The sequence below is a fragment of the Diospyros lotus genome, chromosome 2 (genome assembly GCF_014633365.1).
Source record: "Diospyros lotus cultivar Yz01 chromosome 2, ASM1463336v1, whole genome shotgun sequence".
Taxonomy (NCBI): domain Eukaryota; kingdom Viridiplantae; phylum Streptophyta; class Magnoliopsida; order Ericales; family Ebenaceae; genus Diospyros; species Diospyros lotus.
In genome coordinates, this window is record NC_068339.1 from 38,189,211 (window position 1) to 38,205,018 (window position 15,808).

The following is a 15,808-nucleotide window of genomic DNA, read 5'->3' on the forward strand; positions in this document are numbered from 1 at the left end:
ATCTTTTACCTAATGCCTCAAACCCATAAATTGACATTAAATCGTGGATAAATGGGTCATTACATATAGTATAGGTTTATTTGAAAATTTGGGTACTAGTGTAGTTATCAAGATTTTGGGGAAAAAAAATTGTTATGGTTAATTTTTAAGGAAATGTCATGAAAAGAAAGTAGTGTTTGAGGTAAGTTAATATGTAATTAGATAATAGTATAATTTACTAAAAGTATTTGGCTTTAGTAAGGGGCATTAGCAAACTTTTTTTTACATTATTTGACATGTTGATTTGATCTCATGGATGCTATTTTAAGTACTTCGTGAATAAAATTTGAAAATAATTTTGCATATGCTTATTAGGTATTCTTTAGAAAAATACATGTTATATGTAAACGTTTGATGCATTTGAAACATGTTGAAAATGAGATAGATGTTAAATGGTTTATGTAAATGTTTGATAAGTGTACAACTCACCCTAAATATATTTCCTTTACAAAATGTATATATGTGTAGATGTGGGAGCAAATCTTTTAGTAACAAAGAGAAGATTGTTGAATCAAAGAATATGAGATATGGATGAATATTTAATTTAATTTTGACTATATATTATAAGTCTGTGTTCTTGTAAAATTTTAATTATATTTTTAACATAAACCAAAATGTGTATCAAACCTTTGATGCAAGATCATTGAAAAATTATTTTCTATATTTAATTATGAATTCTCTTATGAAATTTGTCCAAACAATCTAAAATAAAACACTTTTACAAACTAGTCAATTTTGGTGGCTTCTTGGGAGCAGTAGATAACATATTAAATCACAAAAAAATTTCAAAAGTTATGGGTCAGGAAGTTTAGTCTCTATAAAACTTGGATTTGCATATGTTTTATTTTTGTGAAAATTAAATGTCAATTTAGTAATTATTACGTAGCTTGTTCTGATAAGATAAGTTGAATTTGAATTAAATTCAGAAAGACCAAATCTTAATAAAATCAAATAAATTATGAATTTATAATAGTTCATCAAATGATATTTCTAAGAGTGTATGATTTTTATGAAAAGATAGAGATTTGATCAGTCATATACTCAAAGATATAAAAATGTTTTGGTAGGAGTAAAACTGTAAATGGTTAACATTATATAATTTTTTGGATGCCTAAATGATGCCCTTTGAAGTTGATATTTTTTCTAATTGTTGTGAAATTTTCATGAATTTAATAATGTTTTATTTATTTTAAATATCTAATTTCAATAAGATGTCGAGTCATAATCATATTAAAAAAAAAAACTCCAAGTCTCTTAAACTTAAGGGTAGTTAAAATTGATTAAAAAAGAGTATAAAATAATAATATTATTGACATTCAACCTAAATATGTTTAGAGTATTGAAATTCTGATTATTAAACATGATTTTATAATAATTGATAGTATCTTCAAAATGGATTAAGGATTAGGCTCTCTAGTAATATTTTTACAAATTTACATAACCAAACAAAAAGGTAGCTTATGCCGATTCCTTAGATGAGGATTCTCTAAGGGGGAGGAAAATTATTTAACAATGAAAGTTAGAATAATTATTTCCTTTTTCAAAATAAAATCCCTTAATTTTTTAACAATGTTTCAATAAATTGGGGTTAGCTCTCCAATAATGATGTTTGTGTTGAAAAAATTGTCGTTTGAAAAATGCACTCTTCAAGAGTTTTTTTTTTTATATTAGTCTCAACATCATGTTAAACACCTCTATCACGAGCATTTTTAAGGCAACCCAACAAATTCAAAAGTGAAAGTGCCCTATAAATGCCCCTACAAGAGCAATTTTTAGCCCATTCCTACTAGAAATATTTTTCTTTCAGGCCAGGCATACAATCATTTCGTGAGAGTAATACATTGATGCTAAGAGCAAAGATGAAGGATCAAAGCCCCATAGATCAAACGGTCGGATTAGCAATATACTAGTGTCAATCTGATAAGTTGCGAGTTCGACCATCGTCCTACACAAGGGTCAAAGGCTCAATCTGCGATTTAGTTCTCTTAGAATAATTGAGAACATGAACACTGAGAGTCACACAAAGGCGATCATCCCAAGATGAAGGATCAAAGATAAAGAAATCAATTGTCCTTTCTAAATGCAAAAACCAATGCATCATAATCCATGAAAAGACAGAATATATCATAGGCTTCAGGGTGGTTGGTTTACAGCGTTCAGTTGGGTGGCAACAGTGCCCAATACATCAAATACATCAAAGGCAAGCTATTTGCGCTGATTCCTTTTCTTACGCCTGTAGTAATGTTTGCCAGAAAATCTCTTTTTGACTCCTCCATCACACATCTTCGCATATCGGACATCATTTGTCTCAAATTCAGTTCCACAATCAGGGCACTTGCAGCCCCACGTCTCTAGAAGACTTTGAAGACAGGGATTGCAAAACAGATGACCGCACTTGAGAATAACGGCCTGACAAATAAACCAAACAAGCAAAATGAATTATCAAATCGAGGGGCAAACTGCAAGAGAGTGTGGATGGAGTGAGTGAATGAATGAATAAAGCCCCATCAGAATGGAAGAAGTCTATAACTTAGCACGCCGCCTGGTGGTGATAGTGAAAGAAAGAAACCCTACGAGGTTACAAGAAGGATGCACCCGTACCTCCTTTGGCCGAGTAAGACACACGCCACACAAGAGCTTAGCCTTGAAGTCCTTGATTTCATCGCAGAGTTTCTGTATTGTAGCCTCTCTAGCTTCGAGACTCATTTTAGCAACTTCACTGTTTACCTCCTTCAGCTCTTCATCAAGCTTTTTCCTTTCACATCTGTTTTTATATAGAGGAACAAGTACATGGTTAAATTTAGAACTTGTAAGCCCATTTCACAGGAGAAAATGAATTCATTCTTCACAGGCAAATGCATTGACCCTTTCAAACCCAAATGCCACACTTGGGTTTGGGATTTACCAGAATGTTTTCTTCCTTTTTGTTTCCTAATAGAAGGCAAGGACTATAGGCATGCAACAAACATGAGTGGGCCTTTACCTACGGGATCCGATTCAGAACATATATAACCCACAGGGGGTAGCCATTGAATAAGAAAATTCTCATATCGGAACAAGACAGTTGCAGCCCAATATGGCACAAAAGAAAACAAAGGCCATTTGGCTTCAAGCCAAACAAGGTTCTCAAGAAAAGAGGCATAGACTTAATATGCATGAGCCCAAAAAGTAAAATGTAAAGACAAGCACCTTTCCCTTTCCAACTCCATTCGGGTTTCGTCAATTTTTCTTTGTATCTGCTCGTATTCATTTTCATAAGAAGAGACAGCAGATTTAAGCCATTTCACTTCCTTCTCTGCATCATCCAATTTCCACACTGCAGCTTGCAGATTAACTGCAAGGTTTAATTCTTCTTTTGCGGATTTTACTTCTTCAAGAATGCAAGCTTTCACCTGCAAGGTTCTCATATTTGAGGGGACACGTGGGGACTTTAACTACGAACTATTAATGAATCGTACCTGGTGGTCAGTGGAAACAGTCCTCAACTTCAACGACTCTAGTGCTGCATGAACTTGTTGAAAATCTTCAGATAAAGTGTGCCTTTCAGAGTTCAAAAGATTTCTCTCTTGCTCTATTTTAACAATCTCAGAAACCAACTGCAGTATAGAACAAACAACTTAATCACGAATTGCCAGAACTAACATCCAGGAGCATATGATAGTGCAATGACAAGAAGATGCTAAACGGAATCATGAAGTTCAGCTATGGGAGGCAAGAGGTGCACAGACCTTGTTGTTATAATCTTCCCTCTGGCTCACAAACTGCAACAAGTGTTGGTTCTGCGTCCGCATATCTTCATATGCTTTACCCATAGTCTGCAAATGAGTACAAAGCATAAAAAGTGAAGAGCAAATGAACAAAGATAGAATTGGGATGAAAAACAAGTGTGTATTTAGGATTTTCTTTTCTAAGTTCAAAAATGGTTTATCATGCCTCAATTTCAGAAACATAAGCATCTCTCTCATTGTCTTTAATTTGAATAGCCTCCTTCAGCTCTAAAACATCTCTGCAAGTACAGTAACAGGAGAACAAGATCAAGAATTTAAATTAAAAAAACAAATCAATAAGAAAAGTTGTATATGTCTTTCTATAGAGAGGACAAAAAGGAGACACAATTGATGATAAAATATGATTTGCAGTTATAAAGGGGAGTGCAGGGTGCAATGTCGTGAACAGTTGCAGCAGTAAAACTGGCAAGTTAGACAATCAAAAAAGTATTTCCATATAATTATTTCTCAAAAAGTATTTCCAACAAATGAATTTTTTATTTACTTAATGGGTTTAATTGCACTTAGCATATGGAAGCTTCTAAGAAAATCCCTTAGTCGCTCTTTTCTTAACTTGAACAATGTACATAGTATACTACTGGTAAAGTTGCAAAGCAACCTTTTCTCTCCCTTTTTCTCTAATGGAAAACTTCCCACATGATGTGTACATGTTGTATTTTTAAGGTCAGCAATTTAATTTAATAAATTTTGGAAATGATAAGATTGACCACACTAGATGGTTTTAAATGAACCATACCAGATAAAACCTAATGGCTAAATCTTCCAAAACTTCAACACCACGATTCAAACTCAATTCCAAGCCAAGATCTGAGTATTCAGAACTGACAATGGGTGAGAGTACTTTCACTCCATCCTTGGATCATACCTGATGAAGCAAGGCATAGTTCATCAAAGTTCATGAGTAGATACTCTTTAGCAAAATGGTGTTGCTGAAAGGAAAAATTGACACATACTTGAAGTTGCTAGATCCCTTATGCTATCCACTAGTTTTGGGGAGAACCTGTACTTACTGCAGCTTATCTAATCAACAGAATGTGATCTCAAGTTCTCTACTTCCAAACTCCATGCCAAATCCTCCTCCATTCCTATCCTGACATTCGCCATTGGGTGTACTGCCTTTGTTCACCAACACCCCAAACACCGGAGCAAGTTAGACCCCAAATCTACTAAATGTATCTTTCTGTGCTACTCTGGAAATCAGAAAGGCTAAAAGTGTTACTCACCCAAGACACTGAAATTTTACACTTCTATGGATGTAACCTTTTTTAAACATCAGTCTTAGAATGCCAAACCTGCTATTCAGGAGGAGAATCCTCTTACTCATGACTAACAACTTTGGCTAACTGATATTACCAAACCATCAACTAGTCCTCAACCTACTCCTCACCCCAATGATCTTCCAAATCAAAAGACCACACAGGAAACAGAAAACACAGAACTAATTGTCTACTTAAGGAGGCAGAAAACTCAAAAGGACTGCACACTATCAACGCAAAACCAGTAATTGAAACCGAATCTAGAGACACTTGAAACTCTCACAGGTAACTCCCTTACTGAATCTGATCCTATTTAATCTCCTACTAATCTTGACCAACCAATTGCTTTGAGAAAAGGTGTGAGATCATGTACTTAACATCCTATAAGTAATGTTGTGTCTTATGAAGGATTCTCCTCTAAATACTGAGCCTTTGTCCCTACCCTAAACAGCTTACAGGTCCCAAATTAACAGAGTCATTATATGGTCTCAAGCAGTCCCCATGTGCATAGTTTGATAGACTAACAAAGGTGGTAAAAAAGTATGGATGTTCTTAGTGCCAGTCAAATCACACCCTGTTTGTTAAACACTGGCCTGAAGGGAAAATGACCATCCTCATTGTCTGTGTAGATGATATTATCCTCACTAGAGATCACGAGGATTGAAAAGTCTCTTAGAACTAGGAACACCTTAAATACTTCCTTGGCATGAAAGTAGCTCAATAAAGAAACGGTATTTCTGTCAGGGCAGAAGTATGTCTTAGATTTACTAAAGGAAATAGGAATGCTTGGATGCAAACCTGTTGACACTCCTATGGACTCTTGAAATAAGGTGGGAATGGAAGGAGGAGTTAATCTACAGATAAGGGTAGATATCAAAGACTTCTTGTTAAATTTATTTATCTCTCACGCATAGGGCCTGACATTAGTTTTTCTATCAGTATGGTGAGTAGGTTCATGAGCAATCCAACTGAGCAACACTTAAGGGCAGAATATCAAATCTTACAATATCTAAAGAAGAGTCTCGGCAAAGGCCTATATTTCAAGAAGACATCAAATAGAGACATTGAAGTATTTTCTAATGCAAACTGGGCAAGAACAGTGACAAACTGAAGATCAACTACTGGATATAGTACCTATGTGTGGGGAAATTTGGTTACTTGGCGAAGCAAGAAATAGTCAGTTGTGGCAAGGAGTAGTGCAAAAGTTGAGTTTAGGGCTATGTCTCATGGCACATGTGAGGGATTTTGGCTAAAAAGGTTACTGGGGGTGTTAAAGACGTTAGCATGATAGTCCATAAAATTATCTTCTCCCAAGGTCTTTTGGTCAGAATGTATACTTACAAACACATATATCATTAACCGGTTACCTTCATCTATGCTCCATTGGAAATCACCCTACCAACTTTTATACAACAAAGATCCCAATTACTCACACATGTGGGTCTTTGGATGCCTTTGCTATGCCACTAACACCACACCAAAGAAAGACAAATTTCAACCAAGGGCCCTTCCATCTTTGTTCTTTGGTTATTCATCCTCCCAAAAAGGTTATAAACCATACAACCTCCAAACAAAGACCATCTTCATTAACCATGATGTCCATTTTTTGGAACCACCTTTCCTTTCCTTCACCTTAATCCTCCCAACTCACTTCACAGTCCATTGATTCCAATAATTAGCCCTTCTCTTGATTCACAATTTCCTTTGCCCCATTCTTCCTCTCCCACACTTACTGATCACTCTTTTTCACCACCCTTAATACAAGAGATAGTTCTAAATACAAGGAAAGTATCAAATCAGAAAATCAAATCAAAGAGATAGTTTCCTAAACTAAAGCTATTTACAAATTTAGAATAGAAATTATGGAAGAAATTTTAGGGATTCTAACAACCATCAATATTGTAATTCCAGAATCAAGAATTACCAAATGTGCATGGCCAGTTGAAAAGAAAAATTAGAAATGAAACCTGTCAGAAGCATCCAACTCGGCCCTTAGACGAGCTATTTCAGCTTCAGCAGCAGAAAGACTTCTTTGCCTAGCAGCCTTAGCTTCATTGGCTTCTTTTAGTCTCAATTCCAGAGCATGTTCAGCCAGAGCATTTGGCAAATGTTTGGCTTGTGAGGGAGCTCCCTGTTCTGATTCCTTGATTTCCATTTCATCTCTAGAATCATAAAGATATAAAATTAATTGACAAAAACAATAGGATTATGCATAACAAATTATGCTGAATGCTGTGAGAAAATAAAATGAAACAATCAAATAAAAACTATGCTAAGAAAATTGACCAACTCACAATTTGATAAAAGTCTATTAAGCTAAAAAAATTTGGACTGGTACAAGAAGGCTGTATAGACCTGTGTTGTCCTTAATATAATCACCTCCATTACAAAATTTTCCAAGTTCCTTTTCTATGCAACAACATTCAGTCTACTTAAGTGTATAAATGTTTTCCTATCAATCCAAGAAGAAAAAGGAAAAAAAAAAGTAAAAAAATTTGGAGAAATAAAAAGTGTACAACTTTTTGCCCCCCTGGAATATACTTGCCATCATAAATGGAAAAATGGAAAGATAAAAAACTATATGTATGGATAAACATATAAGACAATAGTAATAAATAAATAAAATAAATATACATATTTTAGAATATATAAAAAAGGGAAGAGAGTTTTTCATTTTTCAGAAATTCAATTTGAAACTGAATCAATTTGAAATCCGATAGCAAATAGGATGTGGAATGACAGCAGTGGTGTAACCCAAAAGAATTGTGGACAACTACTTGAGCGTATAACATATGAGAGGAGATAAAGATACACAAAGAGGGAGAAGAAATCCAATCCTACGCCATGACAACTTAAGTCATGTTTGTGATAGAACCCTTACACAATTGATTGAATTTAGCAATAGAACAGTAGGAATTCTTCAATTACCGAAGCTTACAGCAGTAACTATGAGTGAATACAAACAAAAGAAAGCAAAATCGGCCTATTCGAGAGGGCCTTCTCTCTCCCATGACTCCTTCCAAAATTTTCCAGATCCCTCCTCTTTCCTTCCCCTTCCCTTTTATATGTAATCCTTAGTCCGTTATAGTCACGTGAGTGGCTATTCCCTCCCTAACTGAATGTGACTCTTTTGCCCTTGAGTCATTTTCATTGGCTACCCCTGCTTCCCCCCTCCTTTTACGTCGCTAGTAAGTGCAACTAATAGGGGTCCTAACATTACTCCCGCCCATGAGACTCACCTTGTCCTCAAGGTGAAACTCAGGGAATTGATCCAGTATCTGCTGGTATGACTCCCAAGTTGCCTCCAAGGGTGGCAACCCCTTCCATTGGATGAGAACATCAAGACTCCTCAAGTTTTTTCTCGTGCCCTGGCCTTATCCCCAGCAGAAATTCCAGCTCCACCTTCATCTCCAGCTCGACAATTAGCTGGTCAGGGATCCCCTACACTGCTCTTTCAGCTTTGCGAAGCTGGGAGACATGAAATACGGGGGTGAATAGCACAGGAGGGTGGTAGAGCTAGCTTGTATGCCACCTTCCCGATCCTTTTCTCTGCTGTAAAAGGCCCATAGAACTTCGGTGATAGTTTCTCATTCAGCTTAGTAGCCAATGTCTTCTGTCAGCAGGGACAGATTTTCACATAAACCAATTCGCCAACCTCAAAATAAACGTCACGCTGCCTTTTATCTGCTATATCTTTCATTCTTGCTTGCACTCGCAACAATTAGCCCTGCAACTCCTCCAAAACCGAATCACGCTCCCGTAATGTTCTATCACAGAAACAACCGTTGTTCCCTTTTCAAATCTCAACAAGGGGGGAGGTTCACGCCCATAGACTATCTGAAATGGAGTTAATTTTGAGGAACCATGGCAAGAGGTATTATACCAATATTCAACCCAAGGAAGCTAACTACACCACGCCTTTGGCTTGGTGGAAGAAAAACATCTGAGGTACTTCTTCAAAGTGCGGTTAAAGACCTCCGTTTGGCCATCGAACTGAGGGTGGTAGGAGGTGTTTCTATTCAACTTAGTGCCTTGTAATCTGAATAGTTCTTCCTAAAAATGGCTAACAAAAATTTTATCTCTATCGGAAACGATAAAGTTTGGAACACCATGTAACTGGACAATCTCTTTCACAAATATCCCTCTATGCTGGCTGTTGTAAATGGATGTTTCAAAGCAATAAAATGTCCATACTTAGTCGATCCACAACCACCAAAATAGAATCCATTCCAGCTAATTTGGGCATCCCCTCAATGAAATCCATTGACACATCCTCCTAGTTTTGATGAGGAATAGGGAGTGGTCGCAGCAGACCACCGGGTGATAATGCCGCATACTTACTCTGCTAGCATACTGGGCACTGACAAACATATTGATGAATGTCCCGCTTCATCCCAACCAAATATACATTGGCAGATATTCGTTTATAAGTCTTGAGGAAACCGGAATGGCTCCCAATCTGCCCATCGTGTCCTTCCATCAACATCAGTGGAATTATAGTGGAGCCTTTAGGAAGATACAACTTCCCTTGGAATAGCAAATGGCTAACCCACCCAAAGTTGGGTTTGCTAGAGGTATCAACTTGCACCTCCCTAATGATCTGCTGAAGTGTATTATCTTCCTCGACCTCTTTTTTAAGTTGGTCCAGCTGCAAGACTCGATGAATGATGAGGGCCATCAATGTGACAGGGGACTGGAGGCGTGAGAGGGCATCTGTTGCTCGGTTCTCCAACCTGGGGCAATATTGGATCTCAAAATCGTATCCCATTAGCTTCACCACCCATTTTTGACATTTCGAACTGACCACCTGTTGCTTTATCAAAAACTTAAGGCTTTGTTGATCAGTCCGAATAACGAATTTCCGCCCCAATAGATAATGTCTCCACTTCCTCACTGCAAATACTATCACCATTAGCTCCTTCTCGTACACCGATTTATTTTGACCACTTGAATTTAGGGTGTGGCTAAAGAAAGCAAAAGGTCGTTGCTCCTGCATCAAAATTGCCCCTAATCCATGCCTCGAAGTATCTGTCTCCAGAATGAATTCCTTTGAGAAGTCCAGTAAGGCCAACACCGGCAGTTCTGTCATAGCCCTTTTGAGGGACTGAAAAGCTTGCTCCTCTAACTCATCGCGAAAGAAGTTATCCTTTTGAAGGCACTCGGTCAATGGCCACGCCAATTTGCCGTAGTTCTTCACAAATCTCTGATAATACCCTGTAAGGCCTAAGAATCCTCGGAGTTCGCGTAGAGATTTAGGTTTGGGCAACTCCATAACTGCCTTAACTTTTGCGCTATCTGCAGCCACACCTTCTTGTGAGATGACATGCTCCAAATACTCAATCTCCCGCTGCCCAAACTGACATTTTTTTGCACTAGCATACAATCGATGAGCTGTTAGGACCCATAATACATACCTCAAATGCTACTTGTGTTCTGCCATACTCTTACTGTAAACCAATGTCATCAAAGAATACCAAAATAAATTGCCTCAAGTGCTCCTTAAAAATCTCATTTATTAAGGATTGGAATGCAGCAGGTGCATTTGTTAACCCAAACAGCATAACCAAAAATTCATAATAACCCTCATATGTGCGAAAAGCAGTCTTCGGAATGTCATTAGGTGCGATTCGTATTGATGATACCCCGATTTCAAGTCCAACTTAAAAAAAACAACAACCCCATTTAGTTCATCCAATAACTCTTCAATAACTGGAATTGAAAATTTATCAGCGATTGTTACCTTGTTTAAAACCTTGTAGTCCACACAAAATCTCTAACCACCATCATTCTTCTTAACTAACAACACAAGATTGGAAAATGGGCTAATACTCGGCCTAATGAGCCCTGTTGCCAGCATCTCCTGAACCAGCCTCTCAATCTCATTTTTTTGGAGATGAGGGTAACGGTAAGGTCGTACAGTTACCGAAGGGACCCCTAGTTACAACATGATAGTGTGATCCCGCCTCCGGTGTGGGGGAAGCCCACACGACTCCTCAAAGACTTCCCTGAAGTTTGTTAGTAGCTCTCGCAGAATGCTAAGAATTGCCACTTTCACTTCTTCAACCTCAGTTGTCAAGCTTCCCAATTCTAGCAGCACTCCTCCTCCATTTTCTCAGAATGCCTTCATCATCGACTTCAACGTTACCAATGTTTTGCTGAGGTTGGGATCCCTAAGCAATGTTACGGTTGTGCCCCCCACTCTAAACTTCATAATTAATGAGTCCCAATCCACTTGTGTCTCCCCAAGCGTGGCTAGCCACTTCATCTCGAGGATTACATCTGAGCTTCCAAGCTCTAATGGCAGGAAATTCTTGACTACCTCAACATTTTGCAATGATAGGGTCACCCCCTAACATACTCCAGTCCCCTGCATTGCCAGTTTGTGTCAAGATCAGTCCCAATTTCTGCACCAGATCAACAGCTATGAAGTTATGGAAGCTCCACTATCAATTAGGACCACCACTTCCTGGCCCTCTATTTTCCCCTTTACCTTTATAGTCTATGGAGGTGTTAATGTAACGGCCCGCCTCCCGAGCCTTCGCCAGCATAGAGGATCTGTGAGAGAGTCATTATTTGAATGATACAGAACAATTCCCACTAAACATCTAGCAAGAGAAAATATGGCACATGACATTTCATAATCATCCTTACATAGTCAGCCACGTGGCAACTCAAGTCAGGTTCTTACATAATCATACATAACATGAGACGTTTTGGAACTACATAACATACATTGATCTTAAAAACAAAAGACCATCAACCTGACCAACCAAAACGACACCCAAGACCCTGGTTTCGGGAGAACTTTGCACATACTACCATGGCTCAACGATCTAGATCCAACCCCACTGTACGTTTTTGCCAACTCAGGCGTTTCCTTTACCTAGAATGATGTTCAAACAAAGGGTGAGTCACAAGACTCAGCAAGCTCAAGGAAAAAAGGCAATAGGTTAAGGGTAGAACTCTCCCCCTATCACAGGCGTTTCATGCCAATGCAGCAACATACCATGCCATGTTCAATACGTGCATTAACTCTAAATGCATAGACATAAAGTAAACTGCACATAGAAGGTCCTTGGGGCCCACATAAGGTACACACATTGACGCCCAAGCCCTACATACAAACCTGTTAACAGCTCACTATAGGCTACCATATCATTCTTCCTGATTTGCCTTTTATAACATCATTTGGTTTTTCCTTTCATTTATAACATATCGCCTCACTTGGCCTTTCCTATCATTAACATAATACATCATCGTAACATGTTGCTGTCGTGGGTCCGTTCCACGGTTTTACGTGCTTTTCTCATGTTAGTCACTCTTCCTCACCATGCAATGCAACACATAGGAAATATAACGGCTTCTGCAGCATAAACATAATGTCAAGGCCCCTTATAAACCAAGCATCAGGCCATACTACGCCCACATAAGAACACACATATGCGAAATGCTCTAAATGCATATACTCACCTAATATACCCAAGTTGGCTCTTAGGCCAATCGGGTCATGCCAATGCATACACATCCCTACACATCCAAAGCATGTTTCGCCCAATGAATACAACCCAATCTCCATGCGTCACACAATATCATGATATGCACAAAGTCAAGGTGAGTGAATGGCAGTACTAGCTTACTTAGCCTGTCTATAGCTTATTGCAACAGTTGATAATTGGCACCCATACATCCAGCCATCGATTGCCACAACCTACGGTCGACAGTCAGTAGCTTTGTACCCCACCCCTTAAACACACATAGATAACGTTAAACTTACATACTTTAGACTTAACATTTCATAAGCTTCCCCCATGGCTCTTCATGCACTTGGCAACATAGACGTCAACATACCATTCCTAATCTCGTTTCATCTCGTACATAGGAAACTGTCTCGACATACATATTACTAAACATTACACTTTTCTCATTAAGACTCTTAACATAACCCAATAAATATGACCATAGCCACCTCTCTAAGAACCTAGCCCCAACGGGTTCGGCATTATTCCCAAAGGGAGCGAAGCGATACAAAGCCCCGTAACGGATGTAATCAACAACACCAAGGAATCATTTACCTAACTTATTCCATTGACAACAGACCCATCAATAACGCATAAGTCATAGGATGGTTGCTATGTGGATTTACATTATTAATGCGTGGACCTGAGTCACGGTAAGGGAGGGAATAAAATATGGAAAACAATGGGGACTTGCGTAGGGATTAAAGAACATAAGAAAAGGGTTAGGAACTTGCCTTAAAACGGTTAATTCTTGCCTTTTTTGCGCTCCCGCTGTGAAGTAACACGCTTTACCGAAATTAATAAGATTACGCCTTCAAAATAATTAAATCTAATCACATAAAATACATAGTCTAGCCGTATAAAATCCATAATTTAAACATACAATGTTTTTACTAATTTTACCCACTTACCTGGATATTTTAAACACCGAATAACTCCAAAATTCCTTGATTTTCCTCCCATTCTTCCCACTTTTCCTTCTTCTTCAACCGTTGATGCCAAGCTCCCTTCTTCTCCAATTTTTCCCCACCACTTGCTCCCTGTTTTGGCACCAAAATGGCCAAATTTGGCCTTAAATAGCACAAAGCAATGGAACTTGGCAGCCAAGGTAGAAATGAGCGGCTTAAAGCGCATTACATGGCGCCCCCAGCAGCTGTCGCGTAGCCCCCCACTAGCTTACCAAAACAATGCCATTTTGGGTGCCTGGAGGCTGAATAAATTCATCCAAAAATCCCTCACACACGCATGCACGGCTGCGGGTCGATCCCGCGACCGCCCACCCGCACACGTGCACGCGCGATTGCCCATGCCAGCTACTCCCTTAATACATATACGCACACCATTAAATTTAAGGAGACACTCGGCCCCTTTTCTGGAATCACACTTCAGCCCCAAAATTTCCATAAAACCAACACTTACACCCCCTTTAATAATTACACTAATACCCCGAAACTTCTGGAAATCCCAATTACCCCCAAATTAATAATTCCATAAATACTCTCAAATAAAATAATTAATTGTCCTAATTACCCATTTCCTCAAAACAACATAAATTATTATTTTCCCTTAAATCCTCAAATATTCAATAATGACCTTAAATACCGAAATTAATCATTACTATCTATCTTCAAAATTTTGGGATGTTATAGTTAACCGCACTACCGAATTCAAGGATAGCTCCACCATTTCCCCCACTTTGATCGTGTCTCCCAATTCCGCCGAACACTTCCTTGCTTTGGCTCCCTCTTTGCCTTTTGTCCTCCTCCCTTTCCTCTTCATAAATTACCATCACCTGCAACTCCCCGTTCTTGCATTTGTGCCCCACTGAGTACTTCTCATCACAACGAAAATATAAGCCCTTTGCCCGATTAGCTTGCAACTCACTCTCACTAAGCCGTTTGAAATGGAGGTTGCTCCACTTTCTGGTGGCCGGAGGCCGATGTGAGGGGGCAGGGCTGGGCAACACCGATTTTTGTGACACCTGTGAAGGAGGCGGAACTACCACTTGCTGGTAATTTGGAGTTGGGGTTGAAATCGTTTGACCTCTGTTTGGGCTTGATTCAGAAGTGCTTTAATGGATCACCTGATTCCTTTCCTCAATCCATTAGGTCAGGTCCATCATCTGCTCTAGACTAGTCAGCCTCAGCACCCTCATCTCAACCCTGATATCTGGTCTCAACCTATTGATAAAATAACCTTCTAGTAAGGTCTCCGACATGTCTTCGAGCGGTGATGCCAGAGTCTCAAAGCAGAGGTGGTAGTGCTTGACAGATCCCCACTACCGGAGAACGAGGAATCTCTCCTCAATCGTGCCTTCCTACATGGATCGAAATCTACTCCTCAGCATCACCTTGAGCTCCTCCTAGCTCCTTACCCATTGTCGCCTTTGCTCCCACTGGAACCATGAGAGAGCAACCCCTTCAAAACAAAGGGTCGCAGAATCCAGCTTCTCCACGTCCGTCAATTGATTCACGACGAAGTATCTTTCAGCCCTAAAGCCCAACCATCAAGATAGTCTCCCTCAAATATGGGCATCTCCAAACACTGACTTCTAACTTCCGGCCTCTCGAAGCCCTCGAACCCACTACCTACCTCCCTACTCTTTTCCCTAAGTTCCAATGTATCCTCCAAGGTGAGGGAAGAATCCACGGGTATGTTCTCCCCACTCTGTTTTCCCTTCCTTCCCTTTTCTTGCTCCCCCCAGCAGCTGTCACGTAGCCCCCCCATTTCTCCACCGACTAACATCACCGCCATGTTTTTCTCTATATTTTGCATCCTCTGGAACTCATTTCTCATCAAATCCAATCTGACTTGCAATCCATCCATTCTCCCCTCTATCTGTTGTTGATAGCTCTCCAATCTCCCCTCCTACTCTCCCACTCTCTTAGAGACGGTCACCCCCATGGATCAATGCTCTGATACCAAAAATGATAGAACCTTTACACAATTGATTGAATTTAGCAATAGGATAGTAGGAATTCTTCGATTACTGAAGCTTAGAGCAATAACTACGATCAAATACAAACAAAAGAAAGCAAAATCGGCCTATTCGAGAGGGCCTTCTCTCTCCCACAACTCCTTCCAATATTTTCCAGATCCCTCCTCTCCTTCCCTGTCCCTTTTATCTGTAATCCTTAGTCCGTTGTAGCAACCTGAGTGGTTATTCCCTCCCTAACTGAATGTGACTCTTCTGCCCTTGAGTCATTTT

At 39.2% G+C, this 15,808-nt stretch overlaps 1 protein-coding gene across 8 annotated transcripts in view; it reads right to left on the bottom strand.

Moving 5' to 3' along the window:
• Nucleotides 1-2,094: 2,094 nt before the first annotated feature.
• The window catches only part of LOC127794318 (E3 ubiquitin-protein ligase BRE1-like 2), a 34,023-nt gene continuing 20,309 nt past the window's right edge, over nt 2,095-15,808 (bottom strand). For all 8 annotated transcript variants that reach the window (XM_052325311.1, XM_052325310.1, XM_052325317.1 and 5 more), the window contains 7 exons: nt 7,051-7,245; nt 3,973-4,045; nt 3,768-3,854; nt 3,498-3,635; nt 3,229-3,431; nt 2,641-2,803; nt 2,095-2,448 (listed from right to left, as the gene is read on the bottom strand). In XM_052325311.1, coding sequence (XP_052181271.1) covers nt 2,245-2,448; nt 2,641-2,803; nt 3,229-3,431; nt 3,498-3,635; nt 3,768-3,854; nt 3,973-4,045; nt 7,051-7,245 — 1,063 coding nt within the window. In that variant the 3' untranslated portion in view covers nt 2,095-2,244. The remainder of the gene's footprint in view (nt 2,449-2,640; nt 2,804-3,228; nt 3,432-3,497; nt 3,636-3,767; nt 3,855-3,972; nt 4,046-7,050; nt 7,246-15,808) is intronic.